This window comes from Pistacia vera, unplaced genomic scaffold (genome assembly GCF_008641045.1).
Source record: "Pistacia vera cultivar Batoury unplaced genomic scaffold, PisVer_v2 Contig40, whole genome shotgun sequence".
In the NCBI taxonomy this organism is placed as follows: domain Eukaryota; kingdom Viridiplantae; phylum Streptophyta; class Magnoliopsida; order Sapindales; family Anacardiaceae; genus Pistacia; species Pistacia vera.
The window spans coordinates 2730412-2754006 of record NW_022196224.1 but is presented as its reverse complement, the minus strand read 5'-3'; the positions used below and the strand labels follow the sequence as shown (position 1 = coordinate 2754006).

The following is a 23595-nucleotide window of genomic DNA, read 5'->3' as shown; positions in this document are numbered from 1 at the left end:
CACAGTAGCATGGCCCCATGCAATCACAATCATCAGAGTCTGTGCCGACTCACTCATGATTCAGAAGAATTTTCTTGATTTGATAGTGATGAGCTGTCTTGGATACGTGTCTTGAATTATTGATGATCTGCTCTGGAAATGGCAGACAAACTGATAAGGTTCATAAAAGTTATCTTGAAAAGTCTTGCTTGTTGTCAGGGGAGCTTGACAAAGTGTGTCTTGAAATTGTTGAAAATCTTTGCAAAAGCCAGTGAAAGGATTGCTTTGAAGAAGTCTTGAAGTCTTAATGTTTGCAAAAAATCTTGACAACTTTGCTTCGGGCAAGAGATAAAGTCAACTTGGAGAAGAATCTGTAGGCCGAAATTTTTGAAATTTGAGACTTGAAATTATTGCAGAAGTTGAGTCGTCAACCTTTATTGAATTCATAATTGATCTGGTTTTGGAACATGACAAAATAGTCATCCTCATTGATCGCTTGGTGATTTGTTGCTATCCGTCTGCTTTTTGAGATGTTGAAGATCCAATAGCCATAATAATTTTGTCCATCTTTGAGGTTTGACATTGAGCCAACTCAGCAAGGAGTCTGGATTTTTTGAGTCAAAAATGTTGATTGTTGTTGAGGCTGACATAACTGTAGGTGTGAGAGAGCCACACTTGCACAGCTGGTGGACTAAGATTTTGGATGGAAAAAAAAAGGCCACCATTAAAGAAATTTTCTTTGTAATTCTCGGAATTTTGGAGGAGGAGGAGTATGATGTGAAATTGCCAACTCATTATCCAAGCAATTAAGAAGTTCTAAAAAGGCTAGCAAAGGGTCTTCACTGTTGTTGAAATTTTGAAACAATAGATATCCTTCCAAAACTGAAGGGGGAAAGATTTTTCATTTAAACCAAAAAAATTAAACCATTGTTGAAACCATTTTGGAAATGTTTTTGGACAAGTTTTGTCAAAAATAAAAAACCAGGAGGTGTTGTTGGTTAAACAGAAGTATGAAACAAGCTTTTTGATAATCTTTATAAGAAAATTCTTGGGGAATGAAGGATTGAGAAAATGGGCGTCTTTGATAAATTCCAGTTCGCCAGTCTTGAGGTCTTAAAACCTTTTTAATTTTGCATTTTGAAAAAGCAATCATTGGGATCATTTCTATCAGGATTATGAGTAATTTCTAGAATCAGTATCAACTAGAATAAATTCATAAAATTCTTGTTTTAATAATCATCAGGAATAAAATAAAAATCTGAGGGAAAATTTTTGAAAAGTTTCTTGCATAGTTTGTCCCCAATATTCGGGTTCAACAATGCAAATTGATTGAGTTATATCTTTTTCAATGTATTGAAAAGTGGATTAATGTCAACAGGTTTTGATGGGGAAGGTGTATAGGTGGTGTGGATGGTAAGGGCTGGGGTTTTTGGTGGAGATGAAGAAACAGATTCTCATCAAGAAGAGTATACCGGGGTTGGGTGATAATATTTTTCTGTTTATAGGGTTGATCTTGTTGTGAAGGTTTTGTTTGTGGGTAATAGGTTGTTGTAGGTGGTAGCATCGCATACGATGCCTTGATTTTGGATCGTTTTTAGGTTGATGGAGTGCCATTTTTCCTCACTCTCACTCTTCCTAAAAATTGTGTCCTGAAAGTTTTGTGATGAGAGAGACAATTAGAAAAACTTTTTGATTTTTGCATTTTATCGAAAATTAATTTGAAACTTTTGAAATCTTAATGCAAAAAGTTGAAAACAAGTTTTTGTAATGCAAGCATCCAAAATTTTGTGATAATCGAGCCATTCTTTGTAGGGACAATTTCTAGACTCTTAATTTGGTAATAGTGTTTATCTTAATATTGAAATATTTTTAATTTAATATCCTTTATTATGTTGGATTGACAAATCAAATGTTACTTCTTGTCCTAAAATATTGGTTGTAATTCCTTTATTGGTTACACTAAAAGGGTAAATTTGAGAGATAAAAGGTGTACCTAATATAACGTCTTGATCTAAATCTTTTGCTAAAATAAAAGTACTTTTAATACAAAAATTTGTATACAAATAAGAGCATTAGATCATTTATATAATGTTTAATTGTTGACCATTTGCTCCATATAATCTTTCTTTGTCTTTTCATAATATTTGTTTGGAATTAATCCTTCTCATACAGTTTTGATTGCTCCAGTGTCTAAAGCTTGTGTATAATATCTAATTCATGATAATATTGATCTTAATGTAAACATGCCATTTTTGAAATTGAATTCTTGAGATTCATTAATGAAGCTTCTCGGTTTCTTAATTCTACTTGGTTGATGGTTGTCCTATAGTTTCTTTTGAGGCTTTAAACATATAAATCTGTTTGATTTCAATATTATCGTTTTGTAATTCTTTAACTTGATGTTTCAGAATATGATTTCTTCTTGTAAACACTTAAAGTAACTTGTGTGGGTTGTCAAATCTTTTAATATACTTTTAAGTATAAGAGTCTACATTTTTTGTTTTTCGGATAAAATTATTCTTGAGTTTTAATAAATATCTCTTTTAATGTCTTCATCCTGTATTTTTGTCATAATATCTAATAAAATTCTTTTGATTTGGTGATAAACTTTATTGACTTAGGTCTAGATGTTGATATCATATTATTGATTTCATTGCACAGTAGCAGGCCCCATGCAATCACAATCATCAGAGGCTTGTGCCGACTCACTCATTGATTCAGAAGAATTTTCTTGAATTGATAGTGATGAGCTGTCTTGGATACGGTCTTGAATTATTGATGATCTGCTGGAAATCAGACAAACTGATAAGGTTCATAAAAGTTATCTTGAAAAGTCTTGCTGTGTGCAGGGGAGCTTGACAAAGTGTGTCTTGAAATTGTTGAAAATCTTTGCAAAAGCCACGTGAAAGGATTGCTTTGAAAGTCTTGAAGTCTTTAAATGTTTGCAAAAAATCTTGACAACTTTGTTCTGGGCAAGAGATAAAGTCAACTTGGAGAAGAATCTTGTCAGCGCCGAAATTTTTGAAATTTGAGACTGAATTATGCAGAGTTGAGTCGTCAACCTTTATTGAATTCTAATTGATCTGGTTTGGAACATGACAAAATAGTCATCCTCATCTTGATCGCTTGGTGATTTGGTGCTATCCGAGTCTGCTTTTGAGATGTTGAAGATCCAATAGCATAATAATTTGTCCTATCTTGAGGGTTTGACATTGAGCCAACTCAGCAAGGAGTCTGGATTTTTGAGTCAAAAATGTTGAGTTGTTGAGGCTGACATAACTGTAGGTGTTGAGAGAGCCACACTTGCACAGCTGGTGGACTAAGATTTTGGATGGAAAAACTAGGCCACCATTTAATAAGAAATTTTCTTTGTAATTCTCGGAATTTTGGAGGAGGAGGAGTAGTGATGTGAAATTGCCAACCATTATCCAAGCAATTAAGAAGTTGCTGGAAAAGGCTGCAAAGGGTCTTCACTGTTGTTGAAATTTTTTGTAACAATAGATATCCTTCCAAAACTGAAGGGGGAAAGATTTTTTCATTTAAACCAAAAAATTAAACCATTGTGAACCATTTTGGAAATGTTTTGGACAAGTTTTGTCAAAAATAAAAAACCAGGAGTGTGTTGTATGAGTTAAACAGAAAGTATGAAACCAAGCTTTTTGATAATCTTTATAAGAAAATTCTGGGGAATGAAGGATGAGAAAATGGGCGTCTTGATAAATTCCAGTTCGCCAGTCTGAGGTCTTAAACCTTTTTAATTTTGCATTTTGAAAAAGCAATTCTATTGGATCATTTCTATCAGGATTATGAGTAATTTCTATGAATCAGTATCAACTGATAAATTCATAAAATGTTCTTGTTTTAATAAATCATCAGGAATAAAATAAAATCTGGAGGGAAAATTTTTGATAAAGTTTCTTGCATAGTGTCCCAATATTCGGGTTCAACAATGCAAATTGATTGAGTTATATCTTTTTCATGTATTGAAAAGTGGGATTAATGTCAACAGGTTTGATGGGGAAGGTGTATAGGTTGGTGGTATGGTAAGGGCTGTTGGTAGTTTCTGGTGGAGATGAAGAAACAGATTCTTCATCAAGAAGAGTATACCGGTTTGGTTGGGTGATAATATTTTTCTGTTTATAGGGTTTTGATCTTGATTGTGAGGTTTTGTTGTGGGGTAATAGGTTGTTGAGGGTGTAGCATCGCATACGATGCCTTTGATTTTGGTATTTTTTAGGTTTGATGGGAGTGCCCATCTTTTCCTCACTCTCACTCTTTCCTAATAAATTTGTGTCCTGAAAGTTTTTGTGATGAGAGAGACAATTAGAAAACTTTTTGATTTTTGCATTTATCGAAAATAATTTTGAAACTTTTGAAATCTTAATGCAAAAAGTGAAAACAAGTTTTTGTAATGCAAGCATCCAAAATTTTGTGATAATCGAGCCATTCTTTGGTAGGGACAATTTCTAGACTCTTAATTTGGTAATAGTGTTATCTTAGATATGAAATTTTTAATTTACTAATCTTTATTAATGGTGGATTGACAAATTCAAATGTTACTTCTTGTCCAAAATATTGGTTGTAATTCCTTTATTGGTTACACTAAAAGGTAAATTGAGAGATAAAAGGTGTACCCATATAACGTCTTGATCTAATCTTTGCTAAAATAAAGTACTTTAATACAAAATTTTGATACAATATGGCATTAGATAATTATAATTATGTTTAATTGTTGACCATTTGCTCCATATAATCTCTCTTTTGTTTTTTCATAATTTTTGTTGGAATTAATCCTTCTCTTATACAGTTTTGATCTGCTCCAGTGTCAACTAGGGCTTGTGTAATGATATCTAATTCATGATATTGATATCCTGTAAACATGCCATTTTTGAAATTGAATTCTAGAAATTTCATTAATAAATGCTTCTTCAGTTTCTTTAATCTGTAATCCTGATTTGAAGTTGATGATTGTCCTATGTTTCTTGGAGGCTTTTAAACATAAAAAATGTTTTGATTTCAATATTATCATTTTGTAATTCTTAACTTGATTTTTCAAAATATTGATTTTCTTGTAAATCACTTAAAGTAACTGTGTTGGTTTGTCAAATCTTTTTAATATGTCTTTTAAGTTATAGAATCTACATCTTTTTGTTTCTTCGGATAAAATTAATTCTTGGTTTTATAAATATTCTCTTAATATCTTTTTCCTGTATTGTCAATAATATCTAATAAAAATTTTTGATTTGGTAATAACTTATTGACTAGGTCTAGATGTTGATATCATATTTATTGATTTCATTGGATACTATTATTGCAATTTTGTAAAGACCGACTCTTAATATCTAGAGGATTTGAAAGATTTACGGAAGTTTGTGTCAAAGTCTTTGTCAGAATTGTCTTGACTTAGGCTTTATAATGAGGGGTAAAATGTTGTTTTAATTCTGAATCTATTTCTAATTTTTTGATTTGATTTTTCATAGGACACTTAGTTGCGTAATGACCTTGTTGTTTACACTTCCAACATGTGATAGGGTTTTTAGATATTTTCTTATTAGAAGTCTTTTCTTTTATAAGGTTTGTCATAAGATTTTTGTTGTATTTGTAATCTTTTTTGTAATAAGTTTTTCTATATGTTTTGTTTTTATCTTTTTTGTATTAATAGAGGGAGGTAATATTTCATAACGTATTGACTACAAAATCCACTTAATTCTGTTTCTTATGTTTTAATTCATTTTTATTTAGCTTTAATTTAAATCAGTGCAAATTATTAAAGCTTCGTTGTAATAAAACTAATTAAATCTCCGTAGGTTAAGTCTTCATAAGGTATATTGCCATCATGTTTTTTGTATAATGCATTCTTGACAGTTTGACTAAATAATCTAGGTAGACCATCTAGGAACTCTTTCTTCCAATAGGGTTTCCTACAGTCTGTTGTGAATATTTTTGTAAAAACATATCCTTGTACCATCTAAATCTGCCATGGTTGGACATCTTAAGTTAGCTAATATTTCTTGTGATTTTTTCTGAAAGTTGTGGGTCTCCTACAAAGTTTTTGGTTATGCATAAATTAATGTGGTACAGCATTCCTCTTTCATGTTCATATTCTACTTGCCTAGTACCTTCTATTTTGATTTCCTAGTCTTTTTTGTTGCGTGTATATGATGTTATGTGATTTGTTCTGGTAAATCATTATCCCACCAATTTTTAACATTCCTGTAAATCCTGAGACTAATATTTTTGCGATTGATTGATGTCAGTGTTGTCATGTGATTATGAGCTAATGCGCCATAGATTTCTTGTAAAATATTTATATTTGATGTTCAGCTAATCGTCTATATTCCATTCATATTCCTGTCCAGTGTAGGAAGATCTGCTAGTTGTGATATATCTTCATATTGCATATCTGGCAAAGAAGTCTTGGGTAATAGTTTCGAGTTTTGGGATATCTCATATTATTCTCATTTATTAATAGATAGGTTTTGAAAATTTTGATTTAATTCTTCTATTGGGTCGGATTCGGTAAGGACATAATGTTTGATTGGAAGATAATTCGCTAAGTTTTTTACTAATATTTTCTAAAATAGTATTGTGATTATTGAGTTTAATAATTATTCTCTTGGAATATCAAAGGGTTCAAAAAATGGTTTAACATATTTTTGTGAATAAAGGGGTGTTGAAGTTGATATTAAAGTTGATGTAGAATTTCCAAAGTTGGTGAATTTGTTGAAATCTCTGTATCTCCTTCCGGGGGTTTTTGAAATTTTTGTAATTATGTGGGTAGTATTATCTTCTATTCTATTTATTTGTTGACTAATGGTGTGGAGAATTTGATTAGAGTAATTGTTTTGATGTTGAATATTTTATGTCTCTAAAGTTGGTTGCTTTTGATCATCATCAATTCTATTAATTCTTAAATGGTGATGCTATATTTTCTGCTTGTTGATGTCTTATTTAATTTCTTCTAAAGGTGGATGGACAGATGTAATAGTTTTATTAGTTGTTGTTTGCCCAATTTTTGTCGCTTAGTGGTAACAATATAGTTTTCTTTTCACTTAAATTTTGATAACTTTCTATTTTCTAACCAATTAAAGAAATAAATATTTGTTTTAATTTTTCTGTGTGTATGTACCATTCAGATCAAGGGTATTTGTTCTTCTGACTAAATTTTGTAAAGAATATTGTCGTTTTTCTTTATAAATTGTAAGAATTCTTGTTTAATAATTCTTTGTTTATTTCAAAAGGTTGTTATTGTGTTGATGACTATAGTTTCCTAATATTCTGATTGTGTGGTGAACTAGGTGGACTGATGTGTTTTCGTATGCAGGTTTTGGTACAGGAGGGGAATAATTTACTCCTAAATTACTTGTTGAAGTTGTTGAGAAAGGCTAGGTGTTGTAATTTCTTCATCTCGGGTTGTTATGATTTTTGTTAGTAATTATGGGTTGATTTGTTTCTAAAGATGTTTCTTTAAATTTTAATTTATTGTATCGTCTGGTTCTTGTATTATTGTTGTACTCAGAACATTTTGATCATATAAAGATTTTGGAGGGCATAATTTTTCTAATTTCCAATCTGTTTGTTTGATAATTTCATCCCAAGCTAATCTTTTTGGTGTAAAGGTTTTATGTTTTGTTTTATCGGCTTCCATTATAACTGTATGTCCTGGTGGGGACATCCTAATGGCTTTGGACTTATTGTGGTATTCATAACTTTTTAAAAATCCTATATATTAATGCTACTGGTGGGCTTTATCTGATAAGTAAGATTAGAAGCTTTTAAATAATAGTTAATGCAGACATATGTGGGATCATGTAATCCTACTGTAAAGTTTGGATAACAGTCAAATAAACGGGAGCACTTTCTAAATTGGAATTTAATACTGCTATAAGAGTTATTGAAGTTTAAATTTCTTGCGTCTCTTAATATTACTAATATTGGAATATTTTGTCCTAATCGAAATAATTGTTACTGACTATACTGCTACTTTACTAAAAAAATTTATAGTTGTTTTGTCTATGTCTGTGTATTGCTTCTTCAGAAAGAAGTTGAATTTCTTCAACCTTTTCTTCGGTTATCATTATTGTATCTTCTGTTGTTTTAATAGAGTAATCTGACATAAATTCAAAACTACCTATTTGATATATTGTGTCTTTTTTAACTGGTGGTATGTTCCAGTTATGTAAGTGTTGATCTATTTTTGCCATATTTATCTCTTGAGTATTAATAGATTTCATTAATTCTTGATTATTAGTGTTTTGTTGTTGATTATTAATTCTAATAGCGTTACTGCTACTACTACTACTATCATCTCGCTTACTGCTACTTCCTAATCTCCTTAAGAAATTAGACATCTCTAAAATAATTATAACCCAAAAGTTCTAGTTTCTTTCCTAGATCACGGGACCACCAAGGTACGGGACCACCACCGGGACCACCTAACACGGCTAACCAACGGTTAACAGGCTGACCAACGCACCCTCCAGGCTGACCAAGCGTAACCTAGAATCAATTCTAGAATTTTTCTAGATTAAAACTCTTTAGATTTATCTAACCCTTAATTCAATTAAGCTGTGAACAGTGCACGGATGAACAGTAGTCTACAGTTGACTGCTACAGTGCATGTACAGTAATAGTGAACAGTGATGAACAGTACTATCCTGTGAACAGTAATCTGCTACAGTAAACACGTTATGGGTGTTGTTTTGTGCGGTTTTTAATTCCTAAGCATAACTTCTATATATTTATTTATATTCCCATTTTGCCCTTACACTTTCTAAGAAATTTCATCTATGTCCTTTAGTCATTTACCTAATTACCCTAATTTGTATCATCTTCTTCACATTATTTTGCTTCCTTACACTCACCATTTTTTCATCTAGTTGTGAGTGAAAAGACCATTTTACCTTTATTCTTTAATTTCTTCCTATTAGTTTACAAACACGTATTTATCTCGGCATCACATCACGTGTATTTTCCATAATCTTTCTACCACTCTATTCTCATGGCTAGCACACTTAATGCATTATATTTATCATACTCACTTTTCACTTGAACATGTGATTCTATGTGAAATTATCATTTTGCCCCTATTGAAACTTTTATGGAATTCCTCTATAAAACTAGTTAAATATATTTACTATGACAAAAAAAAAAATATCGCTACCACATTTCTGAATGTGGGTATTACATAGGTGTTGGCTATTACCATAATGCCCTTGAAAAATAAATTAAAAATTTACTCGTTAACCCCCAACTTTTGGCCAAATTATGCTGGTTCCAGCAACCCAAAACACCATGAGCGACGGCCTGTTTCGGTGTCATCTAAACCTCCTGACTCCACCACTTTACTCCTCTCAACCTACCAGTCAAAAACCTTATAACCCCCCACCTTATTGAGCCTCCAATTGCCAACCACCGCCTTATTTTGGTCTGCGGGCTTCCAAGTCTTTTCCGGTCGATCCCAATGTCAAAAACTGGCGCTGACCCCACTTTGCTCTCCATTGGCACCTTCTCTCATAAACCCCCAACACCTTGAACCTGAATTGCTTGTCGATCGCCGGAATCATGATGTCCGCCACCTCCCTTAGGATTTTGCGAATTTGTTATTTTTGGGTTAGATTGAAGTTTGATTTTGATGATTTGAGGGGAGATTGATGATTAGAGGTCTATTGAATTTGTTTTTGAAGTGTTTGTTTGTTGATTTTTCTGGGTTTTTGAATCAATTCCAGCATTGAAGATCGAAATTATTGAATCGGCACTCCCCATGTTTGATAAAAGGCCCAAGACTAGGGGTGAGCGGTTCTGGGTGCCCTGCATTTTTCGAGGGAACCGGAATCGAAACCGCACAGTGCAGGTTCCCAAAAAAGGAACCAAAACAGGAACTGCACAGTGCAGGTTCTCAAATTCAAGGAACCGAAACCTAAAATGCAGGTTCAGGTTCCTTTCCCCGGTACCCTATAAAAAATCAAGTACCCCCCTTTTAGTTTAAAAAATGACAAAAATATCTTAAAAGTTTACAAATTCACGCCTAACAAATTTTGATTACTCATTCATTTGTGTCCAATGTGACTCATAAATCATCTAATTTCTAGACAACACTTGAATTCAATCAATTCATCACAATTCACATAAAATTCCTCAATCAAATCAAAACACAAACAATTAATTAAATTAATTAAACAATCACACTATAAATCTATAATTTAATATTATAATTAATTAAATTTCTAATCGTTTAATTAAGTATTGTACTAATGTTTATAATTGAATATTATAATTAATTAAGTAATCATATTATAAATCTATAATGTAATGTTATAATTAATTAAATTTTTAATCATTTAATTAAGTAATGTTAAATTACTAATGTTTATAATGTAATATTATAAATTTGCAATTAATTAAATAATCATTTAACTATGTAATGTTATAATTAATTAAGTGATTATAATATAATATAATATTATAATTAATTAAGTAATTATTTAATTATAATGAAAAGTTTTAATTGATTAAATTTCTAATCATTTAATTGAGTATTGTATTAATGTTTATAATATGATATTATAATTAATTAAGTAATCATTTGTTTATAACGTAATGTTATAATTAATTAAGTAATCATACTATAAATTTATAATGTAATGTTATAATTAATTAAATTTCTAATCATTTAATTAAGTATTGTGCTAATGTAGAAAATTACTAATGTTTATAATATAATGTCATAATTAATTAAGTAATCATTTAATTATGCAATGTTATAATTAATTATGTGATCATACTACAATATAATATTATAATAAATTAAGTAATCATACTATAAATCTTTAAGGTAATATTATAATTAATTAAATTTCTAATTATTTAATTAAGTATTGTACAAATGTTTATAATGGAATGTTATAATTAATTAAGTAATCATACTATAAATTTATAATGTAATGTTATAATTAATTAAATTTCTAATCATTTAATTAAATATTATATTAATGTAGTAAATTACTAATGTTTATAATATAATGTCATAATTAATTAAGTAATCATTTATTTATGTAATGTTATAATTAATTATGTAATCACACTATAATGTAATGTTATAATGAATTAAGTAATGATACTATAAATCTTTAATGTAATATTATAATTAATTAAATTTCTAATCATTTAATTAAGTATTGTACTAATGTTTATAATGAAATTTTATAATTAATTAAATAATTATTTAATTAAGTAATCATTTATTTATAATGTAATGTTATAATTAATTAAGTAATCATTTAATTATAATGTAATGTTATAATTGATTAAGTAATCATTTAACTAGTAATGTATTAATGTTTATCAATTTATCATATATAATTAATTAATTACTAATTTACTGTATATATACGTACTTAGAACTTGATAATTGAAGTAAATAACTAAATATTATATTATTATTCAATCAAATATACTATTTTATTCAAAAATAATTATTTTAATTGGTCCTAATTCCAATTATACACTTAATTAATCAAAACTTTAATATTGATATATTATAATATATTAAAGTTTTTTATATGGAGTAGTTTATATGAAATAAGTATAATTGTATATTTATTTAGTTAGGTTATTGTAAAAATTTAACTTTTTCCATTTTAAAATTTTTTATATGTAAAACTACAATAGACCCTCTATTTTTCACAAATATTTCATTTCAACCTAGGTTCCAAAACAGGGTACCCGTTGCAGGTTCCAAGCCGGGTACTCGCTGTAGGTTCTTTTTTCTAGGTTCTGGTTCCTCCACATGTAGGAACAGGAACTAGAACTGCACAGTGTCGGTTCCAAAAAAATGGAACTGAAACCTACCTGCACAATGCCAGTTTCGATTCTGGTTTTACCCGCAAATTTCGGTTCTACTCGCTACCCGTGCTCACCCCTACCCAAGACAATTTGGCCAACGCCTTCCCTTAGAGTCTAATAGCACGGACAATGTCGAAATTAGGCTAGATTGAGTGCTTGTTAGAGAAATTTTCAATATGAAGGGTTATTTTGAAATTTTCATTTTTATTTCTGATTGAATACAATACAAATGACCACTTTACCCTTTAACCGTTACATTAAATGATTTGCTATTAATTTAACGGTGGGAATCTGAAATTTATGAAACCTAGGGTGGAAACTTGCCATTTTGCCAAACCTTGGGTGGGAACATGTCTTTTACTCTTATTTATATATTTGAAGAGGTTAGCACTACACTTACAACCTAATATCACAAATTTTCTCTCACTATTCCGACATGATAACTCACAATTGATCAACTCACAAATAGGTCTTGCTTGCTCGCTATGGGTCTTTGACATGCTATTCTCAAGTGTACGAAATTGCGCAAGTAGAAAAGTTCGAGTAAACGAGTGTCAAATCTCAAGAGAACTACCTACCAAGTACCAAACTAGTTTATTTTATTGCTATTCGATGAAACCGAATTTTAAGAATGAATTAATGAAAAATAAAACAAACTAAAAAGTAAACAAAAGCAGAATTGTATTAATACTTTAGTAAAAAGATCAATAAGACTAAACCTAGGGCACAAATTTCACACTAATTTATTCCTATGCATTGACAATTATTGCTAACGTAATTAAGCTTATTCTAAAGGCCAAACTCCCTAATATTTCTCTAACTTTCTCTCGAACAATTAGCGAATTAACCCTTAAGCAACAACCCAAAATATCTCTAATGTGGATTTAGAAGCTAAGAGATCATTAAGTTCTATGAAATTTACCATAACCTCATAAATCGCGGTAACTTATCTCTAGTGTTCGCTCAATCTATAGATTTATTACCTTACACTAATCAGGTTTCATCTCTCGATCTCAACCCAACCCATAAAATCATTCAACTCTCGGGCCCTTAAGAATTGAAAGCATTACACACAATAATAAAACTTACAACTAATGCTCAATTAAAATTAATAACAATAAAATCAACACATATACATAAATTGGGCTACATCTTTAGCCCTAGAAAATAATTTTAGTTCATAATTGCAGTAATAAAAACAACCATTGTATTAACAAACATGAGTTCAAGAAAGAAAATAGAAAAACTTCTTTAATTGGTGAACGAAAACTGCAATAATTCTGATCTCCAAAATAGTAGCCGCTCTTTCTCCTTCACTAACCTCCCTAAAAACTAATTAAAGACCCTTATTTATAGTGCTAGGGTTTGGAGGTTAATTAGGAAAGAATTAAATGCCTTAAACCATTCAGATTCAGACTAGGAAAATAAAATAACCTAAACAGACCCGCAATCCATCACTACGGCAACAGAAATGGTCGATACAGCGATCGTTCTTTCTATCCCACGAGTCTATAATCTTCAGAATTTGGAAAAGTCATCAATACAAGCTTTGTATCTCTCTGAATAAGCTTTCCAATGCAACAAGAATCATCAAATTCTGATTTCTACAACTCAAGTTATGTTGAAAACATTGAAGCATGCTCATCTCGAAGAATTTCCAGGTTTTAAGTCTCATCTTCAACGCATCATAGCTTCCTCATTTCAAATCCAATTCTTGCACCGTTTGTTCCTACTCGTCACAAATTCCATCAACCTCATTCTTCTTCATTCAAAGATCGTTTATAACCTACAAATACTCAAAAGACACCTATGATCATATAAAAGATATTTATGAAATAATTAACTCAAATTTCACAATAAAAACACATTTTCCACAAATAATCCAATTGAATCACTAACAAAACATGTATTTTCAAGCTCTTATTAGTCTCACCTCTCAAATTGTGAGTTGACCTCTTACGAGCTATTACGTCGAGGTTTTGAGAGAAAGTTTGTAAGATTAGATTGTAAATCAATCTTTATTTATTTAAAAAGCATTCTATTGGCTCCTTCAAAATCTGGACAGGACTCTGATTTCATGAAAATGATTTGCTGCAGTACAAAATAAATTATAAATTTCGGCGAGCAAATTTCGATCACTTCATCCTTATTATAATAACTAGAAATGGGGTCCGCGTGTTGCGCGGGTATATTTATTCAATGTTTTTGAAATAAATTGTAAACAAATTTATTCTAACAAAATAAACTAATTAGATTAAGAAATAATAAGTGTTAAATTATACAAATTTTAAAGTAAATATAAATTGTATATATATACAAAGTTGTGTTAAGATAAAATTAATAATTATACCTGTATAATTATTAATATCAATTATAGGTAGATGTTATTAAATCATTCATCCAACTTGAGAAGATCACCTGAATATTATATGGTCTAATTATATTTTCAGAATCATCACCTTGTACAAGTGATATTACTTTTGCAGACATGTCTTTTATATTTGATGTCAGTATTTAATAGTGAATCGTGTATGATATTTAATATCATATGAATAGTATCAAGATCAACTATTTAAACTCAAAATTTATATTGACCTTCTGCAATTTCTGTAACTTATATTCATTTTCAAGTTGCGTTGCGCATGTATGTTTATTATATATATATTTTTTACATTATTGTTGGTTTTTTTTGTGTTTTAAATATATATTTTCTATATTGAAGTTCATTTTATATTGAATTGATAATTAAAAAATCAATAAATAAAATATCAACAAATTGAACTCAGTTTATATCATCATGGTTCTTCTCAAATATGTTACCATTTGACATTTGCTACCAAAGTTTAAATCTTTGTCAAGAAAAGCAAAAGATTTGCAGGATAACCCACTGGATATTATTGATAAGTCTATAAATTAATCAAAGAAAGAGAAACTTTGTTGAAAAATGTGAACTTTTAAGCAAGAGACTTGTAGAGCCAAAGGAAAAAATTGATTTTGATTGTTGAGAAGAGAAAATGAAATATTTTTATTATTATTATTTTAGAAATAAAAAAAATTAAGAATGTTGAGAAGAGAAGTCAAATAGAAAGCAACAACAACTCCAACAGTATAATCCGAAGACAACTTAATTGAAGTATTGAAGAAGCCATGAAGATAAAGGTCATGTGAAATAAATTCATTTGCTTCAATTAGAATTGACCATCACCTATATCAAAAAAAGCATTTGATGATAACATCCTAAAGAAAGACGATAATTGTAAAACCCACAAATCAACAACAAAATCAATCCAAAAATCAACAAAAAGAGATAGAAAAAATATAATTAAAACTATATATCAATATTTGCTTTCCTTTGTCATCACTAAAATTGAATTTGTTTTATGTGCGTGATAATAAAATGAATGGTTTGACAGCAGGTCTATAGTTATCCTAATTCATCATATAATATATCAAATTAAAGCCCTGTCTTTCTAGTTTCCAAAGATTCAAACCGCTCATCAATTAGATTTTTATTGAGCAAGTTATGACTAATTTACTATTGACTGTTCAGTGAAAATTGAGAAACATGAGAAACCAAAATGTGTGTGATAATAAAAGAAATGGTTTGACAGTGGGTCTACAGTTACCAAATTAAGCATATAATATAACAAATTAAAGCTCTGTTTGTCTAGTTTCTAAAGGTTCAAACCTCTCATCAATTGGATTTTTATTGAGCAAGTTATGGTCAATTTACTACTGACTGTTCAATGGAAACTAAAATGTGTGTGATGATAAAAAGAATGGTTTGGTAGTGGAGCTAAAGTTATCCAAATTAAATTTATAATATATCAAATTAAGCCCTATATGTCTAGTTTCTAAATATTCAAACCTCTCATCAATTGGATTTTTATTGAGAAAGTTGTGGTCAATTTACTACTGACTGTTCAATGGAAACCGAAATGTGTGTGATGATAAAATGAATTGTTTGATAGTGGGGCTACAATTATCCAAATTAAGCGTATAATATATCAAATTAAAGCTCTATTTGTCTAGTTTCTAAAGATTCAAACCTCTCATCAATTAGACTTTTATTGAGCAAGTTATGGTCAATTTACTAGTAATTGTTCAGTGAAAACCTAAATGTGTATGATGATAAAATGAATGGTTTACTAAAGCTACACGGTTTAGCATCAAACATCAGTTGATATTTGTTATTTAAATGAAATTAGTTATATTCAACAACAAACTCTTTTCATGATATATGTATGTAACATAAAAGATATCATCAAAAAGAGATAGAACAATTACAATTAAAACTACATATCAATATTTGTTTTCCTTTAAGGATAATAATAATGGTTTGACATATTATAAATGGTTTACTAAAGCTACATGGTTCGGCAACAAACATCAGATGATATTTATGATACAAATAAAATTTATTATATTCAGCAACAACCTATTTCCGATAGATGTATGTAACATAAAAAAATATCAACAAAAAGAGATAGAGCAAATACAATTAAAATTACATATCAATATTTGTTTTCCTTTGTCATCACTAAAATTCAATTGGTTTTATGTGTGTAATGATAAAATGAATGGTTCAGCCGCAGGTCTATAGTTATCCAAATTCTTTGTATAATATATCAAATTAAAGCTCTATCTTTCTAGTTTCCAAATATTCAAACCGCTCATCAATTGAATTTTTATTGAGTAAGTTATGACCAATTTACTACTGATTGATCAGTAAAAATCGAGAAACAGGGGAAAGCAAAATGTGTGTGATGATACAAGGAATGGTTCGAAAGTGGGGCTAAATTTATCCAAATTAAGTGTATAATATATCAAATTAAATCCATATTTGTCTAGTTTCTAAAGATTCAAACCTTTGATCAATTGGAGTTTTATTGGGCAAGTTATGGTCAACTTACTACTGACTGTTTAGTGAAAACAGAAATGTGTAATGATAAAAGGAATGGTTCGGTAGTGGGGTTACAATTATCCAAATTAAGCGTGTAATATACCAAATTAAAGGGCTATATGTATGGTTTCTAAATATTTAAACCTCTCATCAATTGGATTTCTATTGAGCAAGTTATGGTCAGTTTACTACTAACCAGTCAGTGAAAACTGAAATGTGTGTGATGATAAAAGGAATGGTTTGGAAGTACAGCTATAGTTATCTAAATTAAGCATATAATATATAAAATTAAACTACTGTCTGTCTAGTTTCTAAAGGTTCAAACCTCTCATCAATTGGATTTTTATTGAGCAAGTTATGGTCAATTTACGACTGAATGTTAAGTGGAAACCGAAATATATGTGATGATAAAATGAATTGTTTGACAGTAGGGCTACAATTATCCAAATTAAGCGTATAATATATCAAATTAAAGCCCTGTTTGTCTAGTTTCTAAAGATTCAAACCTCTCATCAATTAGATTTTTATTGAGCAAGTTATAGTCAATTTACTAGTAATTGTTCAGTCGAAACCTAAATGTGTATGATGATAAAATGAATGGTTTACTAAAGCTACGTGGTTTAGCATCAAACATTAGTTGATATTTGTTAAAAAATAATTATATTCAGCAACAAACTCTTTTCATGATATATTTATGTAACATAAAAGATATCATCAAAAAGAGATAGAACAATTACAATTAAAACTACATATCAATATTTGTTTTCGTTTAAGGATAATAATAATGGTTCGACATATTATAAATAGTTTACTAAAACTATATGGTTCGACAACAAACATCAGATGATATATGTGATACAAATAAAATTTGTTATATTCAGCAACAACCTGTTTCCGATATATGTATGTAACATAAAAAAATATCAACAAAAAGAGATAGAACAAATACAATTAAAACTACATATCAATATTTGTTTTCCTTTGTCATCACTAAAATTCAATTGGTTTTACGTGTGTGATGATAAAATAAATGGTTCGGCCGCAGGTTTAGAGTTATCCAAATTCTTCGTATAATATATCAAATTAAAGCTCTATCTTTCTAGTTTCCAAAGGTTCAAATATGCTTTTACTACCAATACAATGCCCTTATGTAATCCAATCTTTATGCCTATTTATTTAGACTTTGGAATACCAATGCAACAATTAATATTGTCCACATCATCACCAATAAAATTCACCACATGGCAATCACAAATCCAATGTGTCTTTATGGTTAGACCTTTAAAATGCCAATGCAATCATGGTTGTTAGTATCCTACGATACCCGATATGTATTATACGATACGATTCGATATAGGTCGCCAACAGTACGTATCAGATCTAAACCTTTCGATACATTGATATGTATTCTACGATATGATACGCATCCGTTCGTATCCTTAAAAATATCGATACGACTTTATTAATTTGGGCCAAAGGTCCAAACAAATTTTCGGGTCGAAACTGGGTCACCCAACCCGATTCACTAAAACCTGTCCAAATTTACCCATTTTGCATGGAGAAAGTGAAGAGGAATATGTATTGCCCATTTTACATGATAATAATAATATAAGTGGAGATATAGATATTGATATTGATCTTGGAATTTTGTGATTAATTTTGATTATGTAATACCGTAATTTAAAGTCAATAATACCACAAAATTCTTTAATTAATCTTGGGGATGATATTAATTTTTAGAAAATTTTGATTATTTTATTAATTTTTTTGAAAAAGGTGTATCTTACGAAACGATACGCGATACACGATTCAAAAAATTAGGTTTTCGATACACGATACGATACACGATTTGATAACTATGAATGCAATGCATCTATATAATTAGTATTATTATTAATTATTAATACAACAATGCAATATATCTATGTAATCCAATTTTTATATCTATTTATTTAGACTTTGGAATACCAATGCAACAATTTATATTGTCTATATCATTACCAATAAAATTCAACCACATAATAATCACAAATATAAGATGTCAATATAGTTAGACTTTTAGAATGCCAACGCAATGCACTTATAAAATTAGAATTATTCTTTTTTTTAATTAATTAATAATTATAGATGAAATAATAAATACCAATCCAATGTATCAAGATAGAGTAATTTGATTGGCTTGTCAATCCAATGTGTCAAAATGGAGTAATTCTAGAGCTTCCGAAATATGCCACATGACGAACAATCCACATGAGTATTCATGGCAAACAACCAACACGAGTATTCATGAATCTTAGAGCTAAAAATATCTCATTAAACCACACATTCAACGTGACAAGAGAAAACAATTCTAGAGCTCCAAAATAAAACAATTTTAGAGCCAAAAAAAAAAAAAAAAGTGTCATAACGTATCACTCAAATAAGTATGCTTTTACCTTTGAATTTGGAATACCAATTTAACAATTAATATATCTCTACAACATCACCAATAAAATTCAATCATATAGCAACCACAAATCCTATGTGTCAAAATATGACAATTCTATGAATTCTAAAATATGCCACATGATGAACACCTAGCATGAGTATTCAGTTTTATATATATATATATATATATATATATATATATTATTTATTCTTTCACCTAAAGGCACCGATAAATACATGAACTTTTCCTGAATGGTTTTCCATCTCAAGTTTACAAGAGGCTCCATCCTCCCCAAGAATAAAAAAAAATAGAGGAAAATATAGGATATACAAGATAACAAGAATCATTATCATAACAAGCTACAAGGTACGAGCCCATCTCGTTATGAACTATTGTGAATGACTACTCCGAATGAAAATTGCCTTATAAAGCTCACAAGCATCGTTCACTTAGGCTCCTCATCTTCTGGATCGATGGGCGCTTCATGACGAGGCCTGTTGTACTTCTCAAGCAGCTGCTTGATTGGGATGAAATCTCCAGCTGTATCCATCCCATAAAATAAAAAGGAAACATATGGATGATCGAACCTTCCCTGTACATGGATAAGTATTAAGTACAGCCCACGTTTAATCAAGAAAAAAACCTCTGGGAACATGTTTCATGATTTTCAACAATAATTCTACTTACCGTGTCTGGTTGTTCAGGGGCTAACAAATTATCCTCAGGAACTGCAGCACACGAAAATCATTCACAATTTCAACAGAGCATTCCCAAAGATGACTAGCAATGACTTCAAAAATAATCCAGGATATCACAAACCCAAGAAAATATACAATTACGCCAGCACAGGGTATATAGCAAATCCAAGAACATATACAATTATGTTCTCATGTCAGCTTACTATTCGGGTTCAACTCTGTGAGGCCTATAAGTTGAGTTGAATAATGATAAACATGCCTTCTGAGACAGAAAAAAGGTAGATTATATTGGTGAGAAGATGAACAAAACAGCTACAATTACCATATGCCACTAGTAGATTGGGGTCTGCATGCACGTCAACCAAGACCTAAGAAGAAACAGATAAACTTCATCAGATTTTTCTTTTTCATGGGACATATGCAACAGCAGCACACATCTAATTGAGGAAAAGGAAAAGAAAATGTCATGCTATTTCATGAGGCAATTGATCCAGTAATTAAAATATAATACCGTATCATATAATATCGTAAACTGAACTAAAATCATCTACATTCTCATGGGAAAAAAAAAGGGAGAAAAGATCAACCCAGTAATAAGGCTAGCTGCACCTGATAAAATGGCTGATTAGAACCTCGAGGCAATTTTTCAACTTGTGCAGTGTCCATCCATGAACTAGATTCACAACACACTGGATCCATTCCGCAAATTACAGCACGATAGCCTAGAGCCAGAGAACGAGTTTTCAGCAAAATAAACAAGCCGGGAAAAGGAAACAAGAGAGAAGGCAAATAAAAGACAAAATTCTCTCATCCAATTGAGTCCCAGGCATCTAGAAGATGCATCAAAGGCCCCTAACATTCCATTTTCTTTCTTTATTATTTATTTATTTATTTTGTGGTGGGTGAGGGGGTGGGGGGGAAGAGGGTGTTGAAGAGGGGGGAGAGGAAAGGCACTCCACCAGTGACCCAGATATATTTTCAAAAGACAGCACTAGAATAAGGTCAGCACAAGGTAGAGTTTATATTAACTAATTAATGAACCCATGCACAAACACCAACAACTTAAACAAGAGGTTCAAGCATGAATCATTGCACCATCAGAAAGGAAGCAGCCAACTCTAGTTTTCATTTATGGCATTCAATTCTTTTGGGCTTCAACTGTTCATCATTGTATGAGGCATTTGACATCCATCTCACAATAAATGATTACGATTAGGAAGGATTTATCCATTTAGTACGAGGTCACGTTTGTACTGAAGTAAAAGTTAAGAGCATAAATAAGTGAAGGAAAAGTTAAATTAATGCAGTGCAATGAATACTAATTATATACCAAAAATTTTATGCTTCACTTTCTGCCCTAAACGAAATGCATATTGTGCAGTTTCAAACACCAGAGCTTTTGCTGATGCAGCCAGAGACTCTGCCTCTAGTTTGGAAATTTGATCCCGGAGTTCAGCTGCTAAAGCATAACTCTCACTCTCAATTGCACTCTGCAAATCTGCACTGCACGGAAAGGACAGTCCAGTAAAATTTTCATGCTGAATCAATTAGTCACAACATTAAAAATGATCCCTAAAAAGGAAAAATGGCAACATGATCTATGACTCACCGCAAACGTAAGATACTTATAGCCTTATCTTGAGCTTCATTCTTTGAGGATAATCCCCTTTTTGCCTCCTTTTGCCTGGTTATTTCTGCCTCAACCTTTCAAGAAGAACAATTATTAAGCATAGTATAAACTCCATTTACTAGGAAGCTATTTCAAATGCACATGGACATGTGTTAAGGCAGGCAAGCATACACAAATTTAAGATGTTGACATTGAAACTCTATAAGGTTAAAGAACAACAGTCCTCAGCACTGGATGCATTTGCCCAAAGGATATATTAAAGTTGAAGTAAACACAGAAACACATACACATTGCTTTGAAGGAAAATAAAAGTCCTAGAAAGCTAGTAAGATACTTCTTACAAGTCCTTTAGTCGAGTAATCTGCAGAAATGATCTCCTAATAAGTGTGTTCTTACATAAACAGGATGAGAGATCTGACCTCAGTAAGCTTGTTTCTCAACTGTTGTGCAATATCATACTGCTCCATGTTTAAAGCGCACTGCAATTTCATGATACTCACCACCAAAGCTTGTAAGCAGAATCCATGAATTGGGAGAAATTTAAAACCACTTCACTATGTATGAACATGAAATCAAGAGAAACAGCGTGTCAAACCTGTACTCGAGTTGCCAAGTCTAACTGAAAAAAGAAAATCAGTATATCCTCATTAGCTGTCTCACTGCGCTCTGAGCTTGAATCGAACCCTTCGTCACCCCCTTTAAAGAGCCATCCAGCTTCAACCCTCAAATTTCTTTGTCTTAGTCTATTGGGTTTACCCCACATGTGTAAGTTTTGAACACACTGCTGCCAAAGACATTGCCTATCAATCCCTATATGGGTTGTCTTCACTAGTTTGAAATGTCTTCTCCATGAAGAAGTTGACGAATGAAACCCGCCATTTCCAGACGTTGTTAGTGTGCTTAATGAAAGCCCTTGTACCATTTTTGTACCAGGGAATAAAACTTCAATTACAGAACAGAGTAGAAACTAGGCGTGTAACAGTCTTTGCATCTGTATTAACACAAAATCATCTTCAATTCAAGGGAGTTATAGCCGAATATAACCAAAATTATTATTATTATTTAAATTGTTTTCATTCTCTTTAACAAAACAAGATTATAACCATCTTCTGATAAACTACTAAAACATCATACGGTTCTCTAACAATTAACACCCACCCCCCCCAAAAAAAAAAAAAAAAACAAAGACGATATGAAAGAGAAGAAAGTGACACTTACTACTAACTTAGTATAAACAAATAAAATTAAGCATATTGGAGAGAAATAACTTACAAAAATTAATTAAAAGATTGTCATTCCATTTATTAAATAACAGATAAAGTGGGTACAACATGTGAAGTGATTTAGATGTTAAATTAGGGTAGCAAAATAGACTCAAATATAAGTGAAACTAGGGAGAGGAGAGTGTGTATCAAAACCTAACCAGAAAGCTGTTGCTGCGAAACTAGATTCAAGAGAGAAGCCACTGTTTCGTCCTCAAAAATTACAAATTTGTTTTGTTGGCTGAAAATAGAAAGAGGGGGAATCCTATCTAGGATTATACCATGGATTATGTTATCACGCGGATTTGCTGACACATCCCCCTCCAGTTTATAATCTAATTTAAATTACCCGAAAAATAAAACCTTTTTACTTTAAGCACCAAAATGCCATCGCCCCTCTCACACAAATCTCTTTTCGCCTCTCGCTTGTCCGTACTTAACTTGCGTGTAACTCAAAGATTATAGAAAACCTTACGAACTTAATGTTATAACGAAAGTCACAAAATATGATAAATAACTTTAAAAAGTTAATAAAGAGAGTCGATCTTTTTACTTAATTTTTTTGAGGTGTAAAACAGAAAAAAAAAAAAAAAAAAACCTTTTGTTGTATGTCTGTCTAAATAAATAATTATATTTCAGTAAAATACAATTACACAGAATATCCTAAATGTATAGAAAACACCTTAAAAATAAATAAATAAATTGAAATTCCGTTCCAACTCTATTTGGGTTGATTATTTCTTTTTAATTTTAAAAATATAGCACTATGCAGCAATTTTTTTTATTCAATTAAGATATTTTATATTCATCTTACAATTAAATTTAAAATAAAAAGAAAAAAAGCGTTTGAA

At 30.6% G+C, this 23595-nt stretch overlaps 1 protein-coding gene across 3 annotated transcripts; it reads right to left on the bottom strand.

Moving 5' to 3' along the window:
• Positions 1-19351: 19351 nt before the first annotated feature.
• On the bottom strand, positions 19352-23166 carry LOC116141651 (clp protease adapter protein ClpF, chloroplastic). 3 transcript variants are annotated; one of them, XM_031427137.1, is made up of 9 exons: positions 22901-23160; positions 22078-22473; positions 21902-21961; positions 21462-21556; positions 21183-21355; positions 20462-20574; positions 20175-20220; positions 19842-19882; positions 19352-19746 (listed from the first exon to the last, which is right to left on the bottom strand). In XM_031427137.1, the coding sequence occupies exons 2-9, from the start codon at positions 22402-22404 to the stop codon at positions 19600-19602; spliced, it is 1002 nt and encodes a 333-aa protein (XP_031282997.1). In that variant the 5' UTR covers positions 22405-22473; positions 22901-23160; the 3' UTR covers positions 19352-19599. The 3 variants fall into 3 exon arrangements, 2 of the variants coding, with proteins under 2 accessions (XP_031282997.1, XP_031282996.1); XM_031427136.1 differs by having other exon boundaries at positions 22906-23158; XR_004129849.1 differs by having other exon boundaries at positions 19647-19746; positions 20056-20220; positions 22906-23166.
• Positions 23167-23595: the final 429 nt, after the last annotated feature.